At 37.9% G+C, this 25,888-nt stretch overlaps 1 protein-coding gene across 2 annotated transcripts in view; it reads left to right on the top strand.

The window, feature by feature from the left end:
- PDGFD (platelet derived growth factor D) overlaps positions 1 to 25,888 on the top strand; it is a 247,436-nt gene that overhangs the window by 212,633 nt on the left and 8,915 nt on the right. For both annotated transcript variants that reach the window (XM_025357798.1, XM_025357797.1), the window contains exons 5-6: positions 388 to 586; positions 14,783 to 14,997. In XM_025357798.1, the coding sequence (XP_025213583.1) occupies positions 388 to 586; positions 14,783 to 14,997 (414 nt within the window). The remainder of the gene's footprint in view (positions 1 to 387; positions 587 to 14,782; positions 14,998 to 25,888) is intronic.

The raw sequence follows: 25,888 nt of genomic DNA, 5'->3' as shown, positions 1-25,888 counted from the left end.
TGTAGGAGGAGTTTGAAATTTTGATTCCCACTATTATATGTTGTTATGTGGATGATTTGGGACCATGAACCAAGAAACTGGATGACTTAATTTTATATATTTCCATCTAATCTATATTTTTAGATGATTACAGTTAAGATAAACTGGAAATTTTATGATCCACTTGGATTTGATTTACAGAAACATGAATGACTATCTTTTTAGTAATTAATTGATTTTTATCCAAGAATATGGCAAGACAATACCATGTTGTTTTTATATGGCATTCAAACGTATGATATCTTATACTCAGAAGCCTGTTTATGTTCCTTCCGTATAGTTGAATGACTGTTGTATTTCACAGCAATGGACTTTTTCTGAGTACACTGAGCTGTATGTCACTCTTAGGGGGTATCCTATAACTCTCCATCAGTAACGGATCCCACTCTCATTGCGGATGCTCTGGACAAAAAAATTGCAGAATTTGATACCGTGGAAGATCTGCTCAAGTACTTCAATCCAGAGTCATGGCAAGAAGATCTTGAGAATATGTATTTGAACACCCCTCGTTATCGAGGCAGGTCATATCATGACCGGAAGTCAAAAGGTAAGAGACAGAGACTTATGCATTCTTCATAAGCAGGTAGAAATCTTAACAGTACAAGCTGAGTGTCCCTTATCCAAAGTATTTGAAACCAGAAGTCTTTTGAATTTTGGATGCTTTTTGGATTTTGGAATATTTACATTTATACTTATTGGTTCAGTATCCCTAATCCAAAAATCTGAACTCCAAAATGCTCCAATGAATATTCCCTTTGAGAATCATGTTGGAGCTCAAAAAGTTTTGGATTTTGGAGCATTTCAGAGTTTAGATTTTTGGAGTATGGACATAACCTGTAATAATGAGTAAGGATTAGCAGTACAATATATTTAACTCACTTAGATCAGGTGGTTACTATCAGTCCGTTGTCACGTTTCACAACACTTTCAAATGAAGTTCTGTGTATTGTCTAAACTGTTTTTTTTTTGTATCAGACTAAGAAGGGTTTGGTGCAGTGAAAGATATATAGGTCATAGTTTGGAGCTGGATGAGAGCTTATGAAAATCATCTGAACCAGCTTCTTATTTCTTGGCAAGTAAGGCATTATGAGCCCCAATTTTACAGTGGAGACAGCCAAGTCAGAGGGAGTAGGTAATTTGCCAATGTCTGTATGGTTAGTTAGCAATGAAGAAGAATGAGGATCCTGGTCTCTTTCCTACAAGAACAGTTCTCGTGTAATTGATAGTTTTGCCTCTCTGATAGATGGGAAGGTTGATTTAGTCCAGGGATGTCAGTGTTGGCAGGAGAGAACCCTGTTAAAGCAACAGCCAAAACTGTTGGAAAATTTCAATTCTACCTTCAAGATCTGCTATCTACTTGGTGCCTGGGTGGTTCATGTGCTTGAGATATAAATGTCTCAAGGCAGAGGAAAAGAAGGTCTGGAATAGGTTGGAGATGTATGAGAGCATATATTCAATTAGAAACTTCAGGGAAGTACAATGAGGGGAGAACCGAGAGGAACATTCAGGCAGAGAGAACGTCATGAGTTAAAACAGTGCTTAAACTCAAAAAATAAATATCCAGGTCATACATCTGAGTGATATGATCTTAGGATGAGAATGTTTATTGGCGTTTAAAACTCAAATTACTAAAGAAATGAAATACAATTGCCTCTTATTGAATAAAACAATTACTTCTAGTCTGTTATGTCCTTGCTCTATTTGATAAGATTTGTTATAATTGTAATGTTCCCTAAAAGGTCTTGAAAGGCTGGGTTGCATTGTACATATAAAGTTATTTCACCAAGATACAGCTGTTTCCTACACTTTGAAATAATTTTAAGAGCTGTGAACCTGGGCTGCTTTAGCACAACCATTTATAACATTTGGGCCAAAATGACTAATCAGTTAACTCCTGCCTGGGCCTTCTGCTTATGGCTTAGCTAAGAGGGAGACAAGAAAGTCACTGGTGGCCCTTGTGTTATGGAGATATGCCATGTGCAGCTCACTATAGCCCTGAATCTCTCCAGGGCTCAGATTGGATTCAATTTAAAGAAAACATTGTTGTTCTGTAAGACATTGCTGTGTTTGGATCTCTACTAAGTCAACTTAAAAGAAAGTAAAATATGCACGTTTTGAAAACGCCAGAGGAAATTTTATATAAAAATAGTGTTTGGACAAACAAGCAATGAAATCTGACTCTGTCTTCAGCAATTCAAGGGACAGCCCTTCTTGGCATCTTTTTTCTGGAAATATTACAATTTTTAAATCATCTAAATCCATTACTTTTTTTCCCCCTAGAAATTGTGTTGAGTTGGAGGCAGGAGGCCTGGATTCAAATTCTAACCCTGCCACTTACAAGTTTTGTGATTTTTTTTTTTTATTGGGTACCCTGATCTCAGTTTTCTTATTGGCAGTGTGTGTGCAATAACACCTACTTCTCGGGACTGCTTCTGGTACCATCAAGAGCACCTAACACTTAATACATGTTCAAAAATTGTTAGCTAGCTACAGCGACTTAGAATTCTGAAATATGTTTGCATTACTTCCTTGGTGAAGCCTACCTTGTCCCTTGTTCTGTCCCTGTGATGTCTACTCACCCCCTAACTTGGTAAAGTTAGGAGCACTTAAGACACCTCCTCACTTTGTATGTCCTACTACTGCACTGTTATTGTACCTTTTGTTTCCTCTAAGAGGATCTGGGATCCCAGCACCTCCTATCGTTCTCCACTCTGGCTGAATATTTAATAACTGGGGGAGCTTTTGAAAACCTTCAGATGCCTAGTCCCACCCCAGATACATTGACTCAGAATCTCAATGGGGGGAGACTGGGAAATAATATATTGATATTATTTATGGTTCCTAGGAGAGTGATCCTTAGAGACAGCCAGTGTCAAGAACCACTACTTGAGAGATTGTTCATCCTATATCTGCAGTACTTGCAACAGTCTCTGACACATTTTAGATGCTCAATTAATGTTTGTGGGATTGAATATATTTATTCAGTGTTAGCCTATTTTTTAAAGTTTATAGAAACCACCTCATAGACTGGATAGGGTAGCTTTATTAAAAATGTCTTTGGTTACTGAAATAACCTTGCAAGAGCATTCAAGGTAACATACTACTTGATGTTTGTGACAAAGTAAATATGGTCTCTCTCCCCTGCTGGCTTAGGTTCCATTTCTTAATTTCTTCTTGTTTAAAATGGCCCTAAGGCATTTTTGTACCATTTAATTTAACCCTGGCAAGTCACCACTGCCTCTGCTCTTATATAAATGTGCTGATTTGTTTATCATTCCACTGATGCTTAATCACCTGTATGTATCACAAAAACAAGGGAAGTCAGGTTTAATATTTCAGCTGGTATTTTCTGCTTTGAGAACATAAAAATACAAATTCATGGCTTGTATCCCAACGTATGAGGAAGGGAGTAGTGAATAAACAGTGAAAACAGGAAAATAGCTATGGATAATGAAAGTCTATTAGGTGTCAAATAAAACTTTGCCTTTTCAGGATCTCCAAAAAGTCTCCTTCTATCAGTATAATAATTTCTTAATGATGTTGTGCAGAAACAAGCTTGTCATTTATGAGTATCTTTTGAGCATCCATTCTTCTGATTTGTCCAGACAGATGGAAAGTGGCATTTTTCATGATTGCAAAGAGCAGGATTCTAAAATGACATTTGAATGTGAATATACAAAACACAGAGTTTTATAAATTCTGAAATAGAATGCAGACACACTGAATAAAGAACTTATAATGCATCAGGAATATTTAAAATATGAAGGTTCATATTTTACAATTAAATGATGTGTTTTGCTTCTTTTTATTTAGTAGAAGGGAGGTGAGGTAGTAAGTGAGCTTTTTGTTCTCTTCAAGAAAAGAGTTGAAAATGTCAAAGTCAAAAGAACAGTAAAAGTTTTGGTGAGGAAAGAGAGAAACAGGAGACAGATAAAACAACCAAGTATTGAAACCAGGATGTCAACGCAATAAAGTCTACATTTTAAAAATTCATAAGTAATAGATAAGCTCAAACTTGTCTGGAAAAGCTTCTGGACTGAAAATAATATAACAAGTTAATATATTCAACTTTCAGTTTCCTAGGGGGTAATGGGGAAAAGGATAGCATATATAATTGAAATCTGTAGATAACTGTAGTTTCAAACCCAATTTTTGCCAATAATTTCAGCCTCATGCTTTTAACCTCAAAGCTGCCCAGAAGTTAATTTTTAAAAAATGAATGTTTTAAATTCAAGTTGCATTTACTTTTTATGGTAGATATACTAATGAGTATAGGAAGTGTGCATAAAATTAGGTGAAATTATATGGGTGTTCTTTCTGTAAGCTATATAAATACTCCTTACATTGCTGCATTATCACTGTAGTTTAACTAAAACTAAACTACAATTCATTTAAAACATATGCCTATGAATTTAAGGACAATGTATATTTATTCAAGTTCATAGCATTAAATTCAACATTTCTAAGTTAAGAAATGATCAGCCCTGACTGGACATTATTGAGAGGTGATTTATGGAGATAAACAATGTAAGTAAGATCTGTTCTTTTTCTTATTCCAGGAGAACTTGACTTTCTAGAATGATAGTGTGTTTGCCAAAGAAAAATCCAAGACATAATGGCAAGAGGGAAACCTGTTTTCAAAGCTTGTGTTGTGATTAAAATATGAACAAAATTATCAGGGCACTCCAAATTAATAGTTTTAAGCTCTTAATTGAAATATATTATTTTCCAAAAAGTAATCATTTTTAGATACACATGCTAAAATTCACATCCATTCCTCTTTTAAAAAGTGTTTTAGACTCGACACAGTGGTTCACTTCTGTGATCCCAACACTTTGGGAGGCCAAGGTAGGCAGATCGCTTGAGCCCAGGAGTGTGAAACCAGCCTGGGCAACAGGATGAGAACCTGTCTCTACAAAAAATACAAAAGTTAGCCATACGTGAAGCGTATGCCTGTAATCCCAGCTACTCGGGAGGCTAAGGTGGGAGGATCACCTGAGCCCAGGTAGTTCAAGGCTACCATGGGCTGTGATTGCACCACTGCACTGCAGCCTGGTCAACAGAGTGAGGGCCCTGCCTCAAAAAAAAAGTATTCTAATATTGAGTGCAGTAAACATCTTGATATTAAATTAGTTCCAAATGATGACGTTTAAAATATGTGATTTTTACAGACTCTATACGGTTAGATCTTACAACTCTGGAACAGTTACCAACCCATTTCCAAGGATCTAATACCAATTCTATTATTTTCTCCATGACATTTTCCTCTAAGATCTAAAACACTTGACTCTAATTTGCAAATTATTTACAGGTAAATAACTAGCATAAGAAACTGAGAAATATAGGAAATAAATATTTTATATCAATGTTTTCATTCGTTCTGAATTCTCTCAAGTCAGAACACCTTCTTTTAAAAAAAAATTATTGCTGTTTCTTTGTCATGCCACTGCATGCTAAACAGGACACAAGTTTTGATTTTTCAAAAATGATTTCAAATGTAGGAAATTATTCAGAGAGCATTAACATACAGACATATTTTAGAAACTGAGTGCTTGCAATTTTCTCTCTCTGCCTATTTGATACCTGGGTTAAGAATTGGCTAAAAGCCTTTTGCCAACACCAATGATGAGTCATATCAGTCATTCTTGAGGTATCTATAATTACTTCTCTGTAAATTAAGCAGCTACTGGTGACATCAATAGATAATATAAATTAATAATTTGTGTTGCCTATTAATATTACATTATCATTAATAATAGTTTCTAGTGTTGAAAGATGGTTAGCTTCATTGAGTTTCCTGAACCATGTGGTATATTTGGTACCTTTACCAAGTGAAAGTTTTATTTATCAATATTAAAATTGTTTGGTATAAATTTAATAGAAATAGAGCAAAAGAAAGAAGGATGTTGCAGTGGAAAGAACATGGACTTGAGAGTCAAGCTAACTTGTAATAAAACTCTAACTCAAATCCTAAAATCAGTAGCAGTGGCCTTGGAGAAGTCACTTACAGACCCCTGGTTCTCTATTTTCTTCTCTGTGTAAAATGACTCTAATTATAAGCACTTGGCAAAGTTGTGTTAGGATTAGGTAATAACAGAGTATCTAACACCCTCAATAAATGATGGCTACTATTATTATTTGAATTGCTTACAAAACTCTGCACAGAACCAAGATATTTCTATTAATTGCTGTCTTTCCTATAATGCTCTAAGATAACTATCAGTGATCTGGAAAGCCTCACAGATAGTATTTGGCAAATATTGTCCTATTTAAGTATCTGTATAATCAGTGTACTCATCAAAAGTTTACAAAATTATCTCCAAGTACTAAACTTTTCTGATACTATTTATCCAGAAATTTTCTGACACTATTTTGCTTATTGGATGTTTCTTCTGCTAAGCTTTTCTTTTAAAGACTTTTGCCACTGTTTATGACTCCTATGTTTTGTAAGTATCTAGCTGCCTCACTTACTCTGTTTACCAGCAAGCATTCATAAAAACCATATTGTTGTTTATCATGTTGTGTGTGTCTACAAGGGCACACACATGAAATATTTTAAGAAAATCTCAGCAGTGGGACAACTTCCTCCTGGTGCATGTGCCACCTCTGCTTTTCTCCTAGATGCAGTTGTCCATCTTTGTGGATATCCTAACCCCACCCCCATTATCAAAGTTATGCCCCTCATCTAGGTATGTCATTCAAATGCAAATCAGTGGAAAAATCCATCTGACAGTGGAAAGCCATAGGTAACTTTTAGCCTCTGGATGAACAAATGTGTATTTTCCACAGCAGTTACTCTTGTTAAAGAGAAATGTGTGTCCCTTGTGTTTTCTGTGCCAATTTTTTCTGTGAAGCATTGAAAAATTATTATGGGATTGTTTTCCTTTATGCCCCACTAGACTTAAGGAGACACTACACTGTTCCTAGAGCACATATAAGTGTAGGCATTGCTGGTGCTAAGTGTCTTTACTTGCTGATACAGTTACACATTGTGTCCCCACCCAAATCTCATCCTGAATTGCACTCCCCATAATCCCCATAATCCCCACAATCCCCACAATCCCCACAATCCCCATAATCCCCTCATGTCAAGAAAGAAACAAGATGGAGATAACGGAATCATGGGGATGGTTTACCCCACGCTAGTCTCATGATAGTGAGTGAGTCTCACAGGTTCTGATGATTTTATAAAGGGCAGTTCCCCTGCACTTGCACACATGCTCTCCCTCCTGCCACTGTGTAAGATGTGCCTTTGCTTCTCTTTCGCCTTCTGCCATGATTGTAAGTTTCCTTAGCCCTCCCAGACGATGCATAACTGTGAGGCCATTAAACCTCTTTTCTTTATAAACTACCCAGTCTCAGGTATTTCTTTATCACAGTGTAAGAATGGACTAATACACTTTCTAAGGATAGTGTTACATCTTATGTAATCAAACTGAGCATACCTGATTATTGGCTTTTTATATTTAGTTCCAGGTGGGCATGGCCTTCCATTCCTTAGTAATCACCAGTTGCAGAATCTCAGCTCCTTCTAGTTTTAGGTACTTCTGATTTAAACTTCCTTCTCTGATCTGTGTTACTCACTTCAATAATAATGTGGTTATACCTACTGAGAGCTAGAATTTAGACCTGTGCTTCAAACACTCAAAACTCATGTAATCTCAACAAATTCTTTGGCAGGAGCTACTGGGGTTCCCATTTTGCATAGTAAAAGAAAAAAATTCAGAAAATTTCTGTGAGAGCTAAAAAATAGAGAATCATGACATGAACCTGGCCTTGTTGGCTACAAAGCTCATGCTGTGAGCAACTCAACGGTGTTTAAAGCTCAGGAATTCATAGTCGAGTAAATGAGAAAAAGAAATTTCAAGACCTTCATCTCCTAACTTGTTTTTTTAAAAATGTTTCATTTCATAGATATACTTTATACATCACCCCAGGTTATGAATTCCCAGGGTTCAGAGAATTGCTTTATGATGGTGTCACTGCTTTCATGTCTAATTCAGTGCCTTCCAGATATTCATTCAGTCATCCATTGATTTTCCAGTACATATGTGCTAAATGTCTACTTATGTCCAGTGGCTTTAGGCAAGTCACTTAACTCATCTGCAACTCAGTTTCTACGTCTATCCAATGGGAATTGTAATATCTAAGATGAGGGTTTGCTATGAGAATTAAATGAAATTTGATTTTGTGAAAGCATCTCACAAAGTGCTGGACACATGGTAGTTGCTCAGTAAATTTGCATTCACTCATTGCTTTACAACGTTTCTAAACCTTGAAAATCAGGAATTGTCTGACTGAGAATCTTTTACTGTGATTTAGGTTAATTTGTGTAAAAACAAGTGGTAAATGTTTTTATTCTTTAGATATTAAGCCCACATGTGGAGTCAAAAAATTCAGTGTCTTTCATAATTTTAATATTAAAGTATCCTGATAGTCCCTCATTAAAACTTATAAAATAATTATTCTTTCCATATTTATTTGCACTTCCACATTGGGATAGAAATGTGAAAACAGTTTTCATAATTATGTGCTGATTTGTAGAAGAGGGAATCTGAAAATCACAGTGAGGCTGTAATATTCATAAGGATGAATACTCCTCCTAGTGAATTCATGAATCTTGAGAAAGGCTGAGAGCCCCTGGTTGCTTGGTACAAAAATAATACAATTATTCCTATAGTACCCTCACCTCCCAACCCACCCCAAAGCATCATACACCTAGTGCTGCAACATTAAAGGGAAATGTTTAGCAATTTTCATAACAGATTGTGGCACTGTCTCCCATTTGACAAAGGCAATGTTCCTTAGCACCTTGATGTTTGCATCTGAGAACCAGTCTTCTCAAGACCATACTGTACCATGTGTGCCACTTATTCTATATTTCACGGATCTCAGTACCGGTCATCTCATGCATTATGGTTCATCCTTGGCAGAGCTGGTGCTAAATCCTAGTTTCTTAATTCTAACCTAACACTTCTGCACTACCCCACATCCTAGACTAGTCTTGAGATAAGATCCAAACATTCAACGTATAAGGTATTAATAATACTCTGTGCATTCCTGAAAGATAGTTGGAATTTGTTTCACCTTTATGATAAAAAACTAAACTGAAAAAATCCATGGTTATCTGATTCATTCAGGTAGTAGTTATTGAGTGTCTATTTCTTGCAAAGGGAATCTGGCACAAAGACGATGTTGTGCTCCCTTCAGCAGCACCTTGCTCCTAATTGTTGAAGTCAAATGGTTTTAGAAGTGAGCTTGAATGAGCTGCATTTGGTGCTTACACTAGGGACAAAGTACTAGAAGAGAAGGGATAAAAAGATAATTAGCTCTCTATCTCCAACAACTTTTTTAGTTCAATGGAAGAGAAGCACCTGAATATAGATGCTTGTTAACTTTTGATGGGTTTACATCTCAGTAAACACATTGTAAGTGGAAAATATAGTTAAGTCAAAACCACATTTAATACACATAGCCTACTGAACTTCATAGCTTAGCCTAGCCTACCTTAAACATGATCAGAACACATGTATCAGCCTACAGTTGGTCAATATTATCTAACACAAAGCCTATTTTGTAATGAAGGTTTAATAGCTCACGTAATGTATTGAATATCCTACTGAAAATGAAAAACTGAGTGGTTTTTTGGGTGCTCACCATTAACATACACAGCTGAAAGCACCATCAAAAAGTAAAAAGAAATCGTTTTGAACCATTGTAAGTTGGACTATCCGTAAAGAAAACAAAACAAGGTCTATGAAGTAAGTGCCATAATAGAGGGCAGAAAAAGTATGATGAGTACATAGAGAAAGGGTCATAGGAGTTGTAAAGTGAATATGCCTTTTGACTTGTGCTCTAGAAGATTAAAATAATATAGCAAGCTGAGATGCCAGAGAAAGCAAAACAGAAGAACAACAGCATGGTTTTCAGAAACATCATGGCCCTACTTTAAGTGCTCATTCTTCACATGCCATCACCATGTGGTAAATATGCACTAGTATGTAGGCTGCTGCTGCATGCCTGCTAAAAGAGTTTATAAAGAACTTTAGCATTATAAAGGCTAGACCTTGTACCAATAACAATAAAATGACTACTGGTGCCAACATGGTGAAACCCCATCTCTAATGAAAATACAAAAATTAGCTGGGCATGTGGCACACACCTGTAGTCCCAGCTATTTGGAAGGCTGAGGCGGGAGAATTGCTTCAACCTGGGAAGCGGAAGTTACGGTGAGCTGAGATCATGCCACTGCACTCCAGCCAGGACTGGGCACTCTGTCTAAAAAAAAAAAAAAAAGAAAGAAAAAAAGAAAAAGATTACTGGCTATCTTCAAGGACATGCAGCAGTGTAATTGGATTCTCTGACAGACTGTGGATGATCAAGAGAAAAAAGCATGTGATGCATCTATCAGAATAAAGATTGATGAACAGCCAGCACAGTGAAAGCCAACTGATAACTTAATGTTTAGAGACTGACTCAAGGAAACCATCCTCTTGTTGACCAAAACAAGCAGTAAATTATTGTGCATGTGGAGAACAAAGGTGCTTTCCCATGTTCAAAGTGAGGAGATTATTTTGTTTCACAATGAATGTTTGTATTCACAAAAACAGACTTACCTTTACATACCTTGATTTTGACCAGTAAGGCACATTTTGGACTTCTGTCTGCCAGAACATGTAACTTATATAAAATAATAAATATATTTCACTTTAATAAGGAATAGAGTTTTAAATTTTTATCTTAAGCTGATCACCACTCATGTTGTGCTTGCCAAGTATGTGTAACATTGTACTGGTTTTATCTGTCCTACAGAAACTAGAATCTCTAGGATTCTGGCATTTGTTCCCACTGAGGACAAAGCATTGCTATCAATGCATTGAGCTCCTCGATAAGGCAAGAAAGGGTTCAAGGAGAAATGAGGACAAACTGAAGAGTGTGCTTTGGCCAAAGTCCACTCAGTCCAGATAAAAGAATGAAACGTATCACAATACTAAAGGCAAAAGTAGACTCTGAGTAACTGCCTGGCTTATTAGTCAGAACTGAATAGATGGATGAGCATACACAGGAGCTCATGCTTGGGTATGTGTATTGATGACCTTGTGAAAATGACAGGTTTGTGCCTATGGATGCACCTAGGAAGCCAGGTCATTTGCACAGCAAGTAGTCCTCTGGTGGGAAGACTCCAGCATGGCTTGTGGAAGCTGCTCTCTGAACCCTCCTTCAAATCTTCACACTGGGCTCATATGTACAAAAGGCATGAAGAGGCCTGGATTCAAACTCTGGCTCTACCACTGACTCGTTGTATGGCTGTGGATACGTTTTTTTTTTTTTTCTTAACTTTTCAAAGGCTCAGTTTCCTCAACTGCAAAAGTAAGAGTAATGATTGTATGTAATTCATAGCATTTATGAATATTTCATGCACTCATGAACACAGCACTTAGTAGTCTAGATGGCCAGGATCCAAAAGAACAGGTTGACTCTCCTTCCTCTCACACCTAATATTAGAAACTATAAAAGGGTGTGCATTCACATCCCCATTCTAGAGCTCAGGTTCCAGAATTCTTATTACATCCCAAAGCACCGCTGTGATTAGACTGCCCCTAGAGGCAGGGGCTGCAGAAGGAAAAGTTCTCCCCTGTGCACTGTGCAGCACCCCACACTTGGCCAGCATGTCCAGAGGAAGTCTTTGAGGACAGGGGAACCTTCTCAGCCTTTCCAGAAAACTGTCTGTATGAGGCCCAAAAAACTTAACTGATGTTAAAGCGCCTTGATAGAGCAAGACTAAAATTCAAAATGACAGAAAAAGAGAGATTATTCCATGACATAGACTGGGATGAAATAAACGAAGTTAGATGAAATTAGTGGACCCTTGAATTGAATTTGGAACATCATTGCTGCTCTGAAATGTTCAGCTATAGAGACTGATGCAGGAATGGAAAGGACAGCCCCTACTCTAGGTTGACCCCGCTTGGCCTGTCTCCCTCCCAGAAGTCTCACTTCAGAATTCTCCTTCTAACCCAAGCACCAGAAACCTTAATTGCTGCTCAGCCTCTGTCTGGCTCCCTGCTCTGCTGCACTGGCTTATCAGTCTCTTTTGACTGGCAACTCAATGTCCCCTGCAGAAAGTCTGCGATCACGCTTTGAAGTTATTTGCATCCAGTCAGAAAAACCTTTCAGTTCTAGTTCTAAATTGAGTGCCTCGGTGGTTTCAATTGCCTGATATGTAGGGCAGGTGGATTCTACAGCAGTCACACTGGGTCTCAGTTCTTAGTGACATTAGCGAATTGATGCATAAAACTGACAGAATTGTGAATCTCCTCATGGTGAGTAAGAAATGGAAGTAACCAATGCTAGTCAAAGAGTTATACAATGTGAGAAGTATGGTTTCAAATAGAATCAGGCTTACATGCCTTCTCCTGGTTTATGGAAGGCACTTTGGAGTTTATTGGAATTCCCATAGGGAAGGCATGCTATATTTTGACTTGGGTGTCTTCTGAAGATAAGGATGTGGCCATTCACCACCCAACCCCGGTTCAACATCAGACAGGAAAGTCCAATACAGCCCTCATAACATTGGTCTTCTTCCTTCAACTTATGGCTTACTGACCATCCCTCTGTTCCGCTTAAAGTGACAGAGACTATGGAGCAAAAGGGAGAAGGCTTCGATTCCAGTTTTACCATTTACTGGTAACTCTTAGTAAATAATACTCACTTTGAATGGGTGGGGAACAACCAAATGTAGTCATATCTGTAAGGTGCCTAGCAGAAGCCTGAATTAAAGCAGAGACTCAGTGCTGCTGCTTGCATCCTGTCCCTCTCTGCCTTCTCACACATCACGATCCCTTCCTGCTAATTGTACCTCTTTAGTCCTCTGTGTTAGACAAATATATTCCCATTATCACAAGCAGCAGATTTGGCCCTCTGCATCAGCTCTGTCCACAAGCCCAGGAATGCACAGGCCAGCATCAGCAAGGTGACACTTGTAATGGATGATGGCTGCATTTCTTAATCCATTTATATAATCCTTTCTGCTTTGCTTGCAGTTATTTTCAGGGCTTTAGCAGCAATAAAATGGTTCCTTTCCCAAGACAGAGTTCATTCAATTTAAATCTGGATTGATTATAGCTAAAGTTATGACATGTCTTTACAAAGGGAAAAAACAGCAATAAATTATGCACAATGATTATTTGGCATTTATTTAGGTCCCACAGTATCCTGGGCTCAGCATATAACAATTGGGGATAAATCCCTGCCCTTGAGAATCAAAGCACCGTTGTAGATATAAAAAGACAAATAGGGATGTGGTTAGTGGACTCATGGTCCACACTTATTCCTGCAGTTTTCCTTAGATGCATTCTACTGACACTGTCCTTGACTTTTGACCTCTACTCCCAAAGGCTTTTTTTTCTTCCTTCTCCTTAAGCTGTTTTGGTTTAAGCCTAAGACATTTCCCAGGGCTAGAGTTTAGAATGAACATGGTGATATCTGCCTAACATTCATAGGATTCCTCCTGTGGTGGCCTGGTGCACACAAGGGCGTGCATTGGGAAATGGTGGTGGGTCCTGTGCAGACAAAAGGACTTGCTTCTAACTGTGTTCTTATGGGAAGATACTCATGTATGTATGCACCAATAAGAGGATTTGGCTGCTAAACGGATGGATAATTGGATGGACTTTGAGAACACGAAATCAAATCTAATTTACATAACACAATAATACAAATTGAATTCAAGTAAATATTTATGACTTAGATTTGAAAATATTGCGGTGCTTTTAGTTCACAGAAGTCCCACTAACCATATCTCTTGATAATCATTTATATAGAGTAATGTCCAAAAAAGAAAAATAAAGAGGGAGAAAGACATAATATATTTTTAAATTTTGTCCATTTGACTTTAAAGGAAAAGAATGTGAGAGGGGGAGATTCAAATGAATCAAGATTAGTAAGAATAGCTGGCACTGAGTGCCAGGCACGTTACATTCAATTCTTCAAATGATTACATGTTATAGATGAGGAAGCAGAAGTTCAGAGCCATTAAATAACTTTCCAGCTAAAAGGAAACATAGCCATGATGTGATTGAAGGCAGTTGTAACTTCACTGCAGCTCCCAAGCACTTAACCACTATGCTATACTGCCATCTAGGACCCAATGCACAAATATGCACCATATTCACGAAAAAAAAAAAAAAAAAATCGTTTTCTCTAACATGTTGATTAACTTTGAAGTTAAAAATAAAACTAAAACCCTTTTCTTTATTACATTTACATGTGAAATTTCACTGCCAGGTAAATATAATACAGTGGTTGTCCCTAATGTGTCTTAGATATAATTCAAATTATATTTAAGTGATGGCTTAGAGTTAGGATTAATTTAGAATGAAGAAGCAATTTATTTTGTCTTTTTGAAGACAAAGGCAATTATTTTAATTTGCCAAATGTTTTATTTTCTTTCCTCTGAACTTTTTTTGCATAAAAAAGATGCAAGGAAATTTGAACCAAGACATGAATTTTAGCCAAGGTTTTTGTTTTGTTTTCTTGTTGTTATTTTTGAAGGGTAGATGGGATCAAGAGAGAAATTAGGTCTTTTACTTTAGGTTCCCAGTAATTGAGAGCCTGAGGATGGATTTAATCCCAGGGTCAAAGTTTTCCTCACAGAATCTTCCCACTCTATTCCCAAAAACACATGATGAGCAATTGTGCTTACAGTTGTGTTTGCTTACACAATGTGTGTATTTGCTTCCAGTTGACCTGGATAGGCTCAACGATGATGCCAAGCGTTACAGTTGCACTCCCAGGAATTACTCGGTCAATATAAGAGAAGAGCTGAAGCTGGCCAATGTGGTCTTCTTTCCACGTTGCCTCCTCGTGCAGCGCTGTGGAGGAAATTGTGGCTGTGGAACTGTCAACTGGAGGTCCTGCACATGCAATTCAGGGAAAACCGTGAAAAAGTATCATGAGGTATGTCATTCTCAGATTTCTTTTTGCAACGCTTAATCTACAGGATTCAGGAAGACAGGGGCATTGCATACAGTTGTTCAGGTTGCTCACTGCACAAGGGCACCCAGCCAGGGTTTGATTAAGAGCAGAAATTCTACCCACACTAGGTTTGCCAAGCCAAGTGTCCTGATGACAGGTTAATCCCATCCTGACGAAGTCACTGTTTATTCTAATTTGAACAATACACCATGTAGATCAACAACAACCTCGTTAGAATATATAATCAAATATGTGATATAGTAACTTTAGAACTTACTTGACCTCCTTGCAGAAAGACAGAAAAGAAAAAGAAATATGATGTTATTCATTTACAGGATATGACTGCACTATCTAATAAGCAAACCCTTAATTCAATTATGTCATTTAATAAATTTGGCACAATAAAGATAGCAAAATATAAATTGTCAAAGATCTTTTTATTTTTTAAATATGAAGTATGTTTCAACTGGAAATGCTCTGTTTATTCTAACTATTAGTAAGTGCTACTCAGGGAATCAGCTCTTGGATTATGCAAAAATAAAAATAAATATAAGAATATAGGAGGAACAAAAACCTAAAGAGCGCAATAACCTTAATAATAGTAATAATGGCATTTATTGCTTGACAAACACTATTGTAAGTAATCATTAGCCCATTTAGCACCCCATCAACAATATTGTAAAAATGTTACTATTTTTATTCTTTTTTTATAGGTGAGTAAACTGAGCCCTAGGAGGATCAGTAAGTTGGCCAGCATGGCCTGGTCAGTAAATCACAGAGCCAGGACTCCAGCTCCAATCCACTAGTTCCAGGGTCTATGTTTCTTCTTATCACTAGTAATATATAGCACTGTAGAGCATAAAATATAGGCCGGGTGCGGTGGCTCACGCCTGTAATCCTAGCACTTTGGGAGGCCGAAGTGGGCGGATCACCTGAGGTCAGGAGTTCAAGACCAGACTGGCCAACATGGCGAAACCCCGTTCTCTACTAAAAATACAAAAATTAGCCAGGCGCGGTGGCAGACACCTGTAATCCCAGCTGCTCAGGAGGCTGAGGCAGGAGAATCACTTGAACCCAGGAGGCGGAGGTTGCAGTGTGCTGAGATTGTGCCATTGCACTCCAGTCTGGGTGAAAGAGAGAAACTCCACCTCAAAAAAAAATGTATAAATATATATATATGGAGAGAGAGAGTAGACTGAAGAGGAGTTAGAGCTGTTCTATGACAGATGTGGCAGCTCTAATTACTTTATTATTGTGGGAACACATGCAACTCACTAAAGTTTAAACTCAGTTTTCACATATGTGAAATGGGACTGAGAAATTAATATATCAGACAAGCCCTTCCAGAGTTGCTCTTAGGGCCAAATAAAATAATGCATATGAAATATATTTTGCAAGATGTTAAACATCATGCAGAAATATGTTTTAAAATATAAGCTAAAATATGAAGCAAACATTATTGTTAGGAATTATTGTTTGACTTGCTCTCCATCAGTGTCCACAGCAATCCCATTACTGGGTATATACCCAAAGGATTATAAATCATTCTGCTATAAAGGCACATGCACATATATGTTTACTGCAGCAGTATTCACACTATTCGCAATAGCAAAGAGTTGGAACCAACCCGAATGTCCATCAATGATAGACTGGATAAATAAAATGTGGCACATATACACCATGGAATACTTCGCAGCCATAAAAAAGGATGAGTTCATGTCCTTTGCAGAGACACAGATGAAGTTGGAAACCATCATTCTCAGCAAACTAACACGGGAACAGAGAACCAAACACCACATATTCTCACTCATAAGTGAGAGTTGAACACAGGGACACAGGGAAGGGAACATCACACACCGGGGGCTGTTGGTGAGTTGGGGGTTGGGGGAGAAATATCTAATGTAGGTGACAGGTTGAAGGGTGCAGCAAACCACCATGGCACGTGTATACCTATGTAACAAGCCTGCACGTTCTGCACATATATCCCACAACTTAAAGTATAATAATAATTTTTAAAAAGTGTCCACCACAACAAAGGAATGGGTAGTTCTCTCTAAACAAAATCTCCAGCTTTGTAAAACTGTTTTTCGGAGGTTTTTCTGGTATCGTCGTCGTTTTGGTTTTGACTTTTGTTCTGAAAACAATACAAAAGTCATAAGTTAGGCAGTAACTTCTGGATTAAACAAAAATTAGTATGTAATAATTGATATTTTCAACTCAGAAAATGTAGGAAATTGTGCCACCATGACCATACTTACTTCAGACAGGGAAACATTATTTTAGACCTACATGGAACATATTTTCTTAGTCATAAGAATTGCTTACTCCACCCCACTGTTTTCAAAGGAAAAAAAATGTTCTCATATCTAGAGAATGCTGTCATCTATGTTCATTGTGTTTTATTTTTGTATGAACTGATGAACTCTAGATTGGATGTTGTCCTTCACTTCTAAGAACCTGAACTTTATAACCTTTAGTCATACCCCGAGGATAAATGCAGAATGCAGTAATCAGGTTGTAGTTAAAATAATCTAGGAAGTGACAAGGTCTCTACCTAGTAGTAACTGTGAGGAAGAACATTCGAGGTCAGGACTTTGATGTATTTGTGGAGTGCTTTATTTTTATCTTGACTCTATGCTCAGATAGAAGTTTTAGCTTGATTTTAAAAATTACTTATTGTGGGAGCAGCAGAGTGAACCATAGACCCCCAAAGACCCTTGCCTCCTAGCCAGTTAGTTCTGAAGAACACTGAAGGCCTGGCCACCTTCCTCCTCTTAGTTCTTTTCTTGTCTCTCCACACAATAACCATTACTTGCAAATTTCTGTTCTCAATTAATGTGTAGAGGGGAAAACTCTTGATCTCTTTGTTCAGTAGCATGAGTGGGTTTGAAATATTGGCATCCTTTGAAACTGTATCTAAAGCATCTCTTTAAGACATGTGTCCTAGTATTTTTACTTCTAGAACTCTGCAGAGCTCTGTAAAATCACTCTGCCAAGTGCTGGACAAAAGGAAAACTAAACATCCATCACCAGCTGGTAACTGCTTACCTGGAACAAACACTCCTGTCATATGCCCCTGAGACTCCTGAAATACCTTTGAGATGTGTCACCATTATCACTGCCAGGTGCCCTGTGGGAAACAGCAAAAGGCTTATTCCATTTCCAGAAGTGGGGGTTGCTTGAGCCTAGTCTCATTAGGGAAAAAATTCTAGTCCTTTATTCTGAGTTCTGTGTCTGTATTCTTACCTCTGAGAAATGAGAAACCAGTTTCCCCAGCTCATGGTTGCAACTGATGAGATGTGAAATGAGTTTCTGTGAAAGATGAGCACCCTTAAGGGGGTAATGAGACCTGGTCACATAACAAGCTTGTGTGATTCTCCACAAATATTTCAGTGCTCAACCTTAAGGAATTTAAATCTGGGAAACTGGAAAGCTCCTAATGAAGCTAATATCATTGCTTTTTTCACAGGTCATATTAGTTCTCCTGTAGGGTTTTGAGCAGTTTTCACTGTGCAGTAAAATGTGACTATCTTTATTATTTCTTTCTCTCAAAAGTTTGTAGGTACCCTGTTGAAGTATTTTTCCTCTTTCTTTATAATCATTCAATGCTTCTTGGAATATAGCGTAGGAAAAATGCCTTTTCTTCTACCCTTCCTAGGTTCATGGCTGAGGCCACTATAACAAAAGACAGAATAACAAAGGAAAAGCGTACTCATGTATAGAATATGTTTTACATGACACAGAGGCCTTGGTAAGGAAATAAAGACCCAAAAAAGCAGTTCAACCTGATAATTTTTTACAGTAAGTTTGATAAAGTGTGGATAGTTGTGGAGAAATATGATAGGGCAGAGTATGATCTAATGGTAATAAACTGGGGAAAATTAGCAAGGCCTGTTTGTTCAGATTCTTCTTTGTTCTACCTTTGTCTTTGGAGATAAGGATTCTTAGGCCAGGAGCGGTGGCTCATGCCTGTAATCTCAGCACTTTGAGAAGCCAAGGTGGGATGATCCCTTGAGGCTACGAGTTCAAGATTAACTAGGTCAACATAGCGAGACCCCCATCTCTACAAAAAATAAATAAATAATAAATAAATAAAGGAGTTATTTTTAAGTAGCCAAGTGTGGAGGATGTGCCTGTGGTCTGAGCTACTTGGGAGGCTGAGGCAGGAGAATTGCTTGAGCTCAGGAATTCAGGGTTGCAGCAAGTCATGATCATGCAGCTGTACTCTAGCCTCTGTGACAGAGTGAGACCACATCTCAAACAAAAAGGCGGGGGGAATTCTTCTTTATTCTGGGTATAACAGGGGCACCTCTCACATGAGGGTCTTATGACTTGCTACATGGGAAGGTCAGAAAATCCTAGGTTTTATGACCTCCTTCAGGATGGAGGGTGAGGGGAAGGTCAGAGTGATCGTTGTGCTCTTCTTGTTTTCTCAAATTCCTTCAGCTTAAAACATTTGGGAGTACAGTGTCCTGAACCCCATCATAGGATATAAAGGATACTTTGGGTCACGATTTATGTTAAATGGAGGATTCCAGAAAAACATATTGTGTAGACAATTAGAAGAAACTATTATTTCAGTTCTCTTCTCTTGATAGTGTATAATGAAGGAACAGGATATTCCCTAAAAATATAGTGACCTATTAAATGAATACTCACTGTTTTTCATGATTTGGTGCCCTGGCTGTATCCATTTAGTCAACAGCCAAAAACATAGGAAACATCAGAGAGATAAAGATAGATGTTAATTTTCTCTGTTCTTCCTCTCATAATTTTGTCAGGATTCTTGACATAACCACTTGCACTATCTAACAGAACTTTAAGCAGTGATAGGAATAACCTGTATTTGCATTGTTCCATATGGTAGTCACTAGCAACATGTGGCTATTAGGCACTTGAAATGTGTGTGGCACAAATAGAAACTAAATGTTTAATTTCATTTAGTTTTAACTAATTGAAATTTACATCACCACACAAGGCCATGACTACCTTATTGAATGGCACAAGCCTAGACCCATCTCTGATTCTGGCACATTTATAGCATCTAGAATCATTTACATATCTGAACAAAATGAAAAAAAATGACTTTTTCTTATTTTAAGGCAGAATTTTGTATTAAACATTTGCATTTTATCACAGTTTAAGAGTTAGGAGATGTATCAATAAATAGGTAAAGATTATCCTCAACGATGGTTAGATTTAGATTTTTTTTTTACCTTTCAGTGGGTTTATGGGGGTTATTAGTGCATTTTCAACTTAAGATATTTTAACCTCCAGTGGGTTTATCAGGATATAGCCCCATCATAAGTCAAGGAGCATCTGTATTTATACATGAAACATGAGGTTAGAGTAATACACCGTTGACCTTCAGATTTGAGGTAAAAGAATAGTACTTTGTTTTTACATGTTTGAAACATTTGTTATTGAAAAAAAAATTACCTAAATTTTCAAATTGAGACCAAAGAAACAGAAAATAAATTTTGTGCAAGGAGTTTCATTCTCTAGCAATAGGGAGGGAGTTTTTGGGTCATGATTATACCCAACCATAACAAAAGTCAAGAAAATCTCTTTTCTATTTTTTTTTTTTTTTTTGGAAACCACATAGCTAGAACTTGTGGAATCTCTCTGCCTCTTGTCCTTTCTCCGCCTTTGAGTGAGGCCTCATGATCTGTGGTGTCTTCCTACCAAGAGAGGGCAATAGAGCAGAAAAATTGCAGGACTAGAAAAGATGTGGATTCCGGTTCCAGCTTTGCCATATGGAGGGGCAACTGAGGACCAGCCACTTAAAACTTCCAGGGCCTCAGGTTTCCTCACTTAATCCCCATAATAACCTACAATTTTTGAGTTCCCAGGCAAACCTGAAATTACATCATATTCATTATTTGTTGTTACACTTTATCCTGCCCCCGAAATCTTATCTTACTGAAATTGTGTAAGGAATAAAACCAAATTGGTGGTTGAAATGCTAGGTAAATGCAAAAAGAATAAAGATATGATCTGGAACAGTAAATGTTTATAGACTGCTTATAGAAAAGTTAATTCACTCATCTTGACAATGGCAATGATAACACCTGTGCTTCTTACCACCTGGGGATACTGGGTGAAGGAAGGCATCTGAAGACTATAAAGTACAAGACAGCTGTGGGTGGAATTAAATGAGAGCCTGGTCTGGCTTTCTCAGTTCTGATTACATTTCTTCCTTGATGACTCACTTACAAGTTAGTGAACTCCTTGTTTAAGTATTACAAACTGTGCATACCCTCTCCCTTCTCAATCTAGCTTCACATCAGGCCTTCCTCCCAAAGCGACAAACTTGCCACATGGGGCAAGGTACTCCCCAAGCAGACAAGGCCCATCTGTATCATGAATGATACCCAATGCTAATGCCATTCTCTGAAATTTAGTGCCCAGCCAGGCTTTCCATTATGTTTTCTGCAATGGGTAGCCTGAACATGTAGTCATTAATCCTGTAATGTGCTGTCAAAATCATTTAACTATTTAGTTCTGTAAAGTTAAAACTGCAACTGAGTACACCTCATAGTAACCCTAGAGTCTCACAGAAAGTGTCTATTTGAAGTAAGTATGCACAGATGCCATGATTGCATTTTCAAAATTCATGAGCATGTTATAAACCCCACTATAACCCAGCTTTTTGTCACCTTCAAGCTTAACTTCTTAGTATAACAGTATTGAGCTGTTTGTCATTTATGTCTTTTTAACTGAGTACTATGTCTTGGGACGTGATATCCATCCTTCTGTTACAGTGCCAGCCACTGCTGTGATTATTGCCTGCAGGTTGAGTAATTACTCAGGGAGAAAATAATATGTTATCCCTTCTCAAGATATTTTTGCTTGTAGTCACTTAGATTTCAGAATAATTCACTAGCATCCCTTAAAAATATTGACTCTGTGTACATTTTTTACAAAGGCTATAAGCATGAAGAGGTCAAAAGAGAAGCTTTTTTTTTTTTCCTTAAGAAACTGTGTGTGCTGAATACAGCCTGCTTTAGAAGTCAGGAAGAGCCCAGGTGCAGTGGCTCATGCCTGTAATCCCAGCATTTTGGGAGACCGAGGCAGGTGGATCACCTGAGGTCAGGAGTTCAAGACCAGCCTGGTCAACATGGCGAAACCCCATCTCTACTAAAAATACAAAAATTAGCCAGGCATGGTGGCACGTGCCTGTAATCCCAGCTACTTGGGAGGCTGAGGCAGGAGAATCACTTGAACCTGGGAGGTGGAGATTGCAGTGAGCCAGGGTCACACCATTGCACTCTAGCCTGGGCAAGAAGAGTGAAACTCCATCTCAAAAAAAAAAAAAAAAAAAAAGGAAGAATCTTAAACTCTTAATGATTTGGGTTTATATAATGCATTTGTCCTGAAATATGTACTTGTATTCCTGTGTCAGCCATTAATTTGAGAACTGTTACAAGGCCTTAACAGCCTTTTTTTATATTCCCAATATAAAGAACCTGACTCAGGAGATAGCTTTTCTGTCTGGTATTGTTTTATTAGTGTAAATAACTTTATGGTGAAGATTTATTCAGAGGCTTATTGGCAACAAGGTGAGTAACTGTAGTTCAGTATCTTCTGTGATGAGGTAATTTGCAAAACTGAGCATCTTTGATTTTGTACGGTGGTATGAAACCCACCAATTGGCTCAGTCACACTCCATTTAGTAGACGTCAAGTTTCCCTGGCTTTGTGTGTTTTCCAGGGTGGAGAGGAGTCAAGATCCCCATTTGCACCCATAGGTGTTAAGAAACAGCTGGTTGCCCCCCAGTGGATTTGTTATTTCCGGTTGTGTGCTTGCAGCTGTGAATCATAGCTCAGAAAATAAGGAAGTGCTATGTGAGGGTACCTATTAACAAGGTACCTATTCAGCTCCTATAATTAATTCAGTGCTCCTTCCCTTTAAAGGTGACCAGATAACCTACAACCAGCCAGTTTGCTTTCTCAGATCAAGGCTTTTCATTTTTCTACATGCCCTCAAATCAGCCTTGCTTTCTTCCTCCTTTCAGTGCTGTGTACCTGAACCTAAGACTATTACATGATCTGAAAGCTTTGAACATCAGTGCTGTGATCATCCAGTAAGGCAGTCCAATTTCCACTTTGTTCAAATAGTGCTTTCCTGTCTTGTCTGGGAAAAAGTGTCTGCCAATTCATTCTTCTCTTCTTATCAGCAAAACACATATATACCGTGCTCATGTTGCTTAATATAAAACACAGAGAAAATCCCTGAACAATCAGAAGACCAGTTAGAAAAACTGCCCAGGCTCTTGCTGTCATCCCAAAGCACACCCTTTTATTTGCCATCAAATGAGAAAGCAAGTCGACAGAGCTGTGATTTTACAGGGGCCCGTCATCACAAATTATTAGGCATTGATAACAGTCTTTGAACAAGGAATATTTATCATATGCTCAGCTTCTTAGGAATAATTTCCCTCTCTTGCATCCCCTAGTTCTCAAATCTCGTTTACAGGCCAGACAGTCTTGGAAAATAGCAGCTAATTCATGTTGGAGAAATTCTTGGCAAAGCTATGGAAATCCAAACCCCAACCACTTCCAAGGCACCTATTGTAAGTGCAATAGAATTGCAAGAGATGATAATAGAATCAACTCTCAAAACTGACCAACTCTCAAAACTGGCCAACTCTCAAAACTGGCCTTTGGACTAGCTTTACCAATATCAAAATTTCTGACCCTTTGTCTCCCTAAACAACTTTCTTAGGGTATTCCTTCCTCCACTCCCTGCCAACTTTGTACTCACAAGTCTTTTGAAGTTTTGCTGCAAACAGATCTCCATCTTCCATTCTGCATCAGCAGGGTGCCCTAACTTGATTGAACATTAAACGAATGCAGTGATTTATTCTCTGCCTCACTGCACCGTCTGTGGAACAGAATGGCAAAATTTCTTTCTTTTAGATGAAATTCCTATCATTTAGATGAAAGGAATGTGCAGACCATGATGCATGAGTGCAGGGGACTCTAGGCATCTAACCTTCACCTAGGACAAAAGTTCAAACAAAGCATCACAGGTCTCCCTGCCCATTCAGATGGGGAGCCAGACACACCCTTGAGACACAAAAGGAAAGTGAAGGCATGTTAGAGAGGCCTCAAGTCAGAATATGCTAGGAGCCTAAATGTCCTGATCCCAGGTCCTGGTCCCAGGTCCAAGTCGGGGAAAGACCCTGGACAAGGTACTTATCCTCCGTTAGAATCTCAGTATAAAGTGGGCATAATGATACCTTTTCCACTATGTGAAAGACTTGTCTGAGGGTAAAAACAAAAAAAATAGTGCCTGTGCAAATTATCAAAAACTGTAAAATGCTACAGAATCATTTGATGGTGCCATGACCAAGTTTAGAATCTAAAAGGAAAATAGGACAAAATCAAAAATAAAGGCTAACAGGAATCTAAGAACATAAAGTAAATAATATATTAATCTGAATATGTAGTATATTAGAAAACAAGTATGGAATTTTACCAAGTATATGTCTATATAATAGCTAATGTTTCACTAAATGAAGGCCACTGAAGGAAAGAAAGGTTGGCTTCTATTTAAAGTACTAATTTAAGAAATTGTGTTTAAACTAAGAAATTTAAAAATTAATGATATACTTATTGATGTATGAAATGCTGTATTGATACACAGTTATTAATATACAATGATTTTAGTGGAACCTGATTTGTTTTAAATTGTAAATGATATTATGTTAACAAATATTTAAAAACGTAAAACACATTTTACTTATTTATGACCACTAATGACCTTCATCAGGGCAACATGTGTTTTTTTTTTGTTTGCTTTTTAAATACTTTAAGTTCTGGGATACATGTGCAGAACGTGCAGGTTTGTTACATAGGTATACACATACCATGGTGGTTTGCTACACCCATCAACCAGTCGTCTACATTAGGTATTTCTCCTAATGCTATCCCTTCCCTAGTCCCGCACCCCTCAACAGGCCCTGGTGTGTGATGTTCCCCTCCCTGTGGCCATGTGTTCTCATTGTTCAACTCCCACTTACAAGTGAGAACATGTGGCGTTTGGTTTTCTGTTCCTGTGTCAGTTTGCAGGGAATGATAATTTCCAGCTTTATCCATGTCTCTGCAAAGGACATAATGGCTGCATAGTATTTCATGGTGTATATGTGTCACATTTTCTTTATCCAGTCTATCATTGATGGGCATTTGGGTTGGTTCCAAGTCTTTGCTATTGTGAACAGTGCATGTGTCTTTATAGCAGAATGATTTATATTCCTCTGGGTATATACCCAGTAATGGGATTGCTGGGTCAAATGGTATTTCTGGTTCTAGATCCTTGAGGAATCACCAAACTGTCTTCCACAATGGTTGAACTAATTTACACTCCCACCAGCAGAGGAAAGGCGTTCCTATTTCTCCACATCGTCTCCAGCATCTGTTGTTTCCTGACCTTTTAGTGATCACCATTCTAACTAGCATGAGATGATATGTCACTATGGTTTTGCTTTGCATTTCTCTAACGACCAATGATGATGAGGTTTTTTTCATGTGTTTCTTGGCTGCATAAATGTCTTCTTTTGAGAAGTGTCTGCTCATATCCTTTGCCCACATTTTGATGGGGTGGTTTATTTTTTTCCTGTAAATTTGTTTAAGTTCTTTGTAGATTCTGGATATTAGCCCTTGGCCAGAAGGACAGATTGCAAAAATTTTCTCCCATTCTGCAAGTTACCTGTTCACTCTGATGATAGTTTCTTTTGCTGTGCAGGGGCTCTTTAATCAGGTCCCATTTGTCTATTTTGACTTTTGTTGCCATTGCTTTTGGTGTTTTAGTCATGAAGTCTTTGCCTATGCCTATGTCCTGAATTGTATTGCCTAGGTTTTTTTTCTGG

This window comes from Theropithecus gelada, chromosome 14, assembly GCF_003255815.1.
Source record: "Theropithecus gelada isolate Dixy chromosome 14, Tgel_1.0, whole genome shotgun sequence".
Lineage (NCBI taxonomy): Eukaryota > Metazoa > Chordata > Mammalia > Primates > Cercopithecidae > Theropithecus > Theropithecus gelada.
This window is presented reverse-complemented; position numbering and strand designations above follow the sequence as displayed.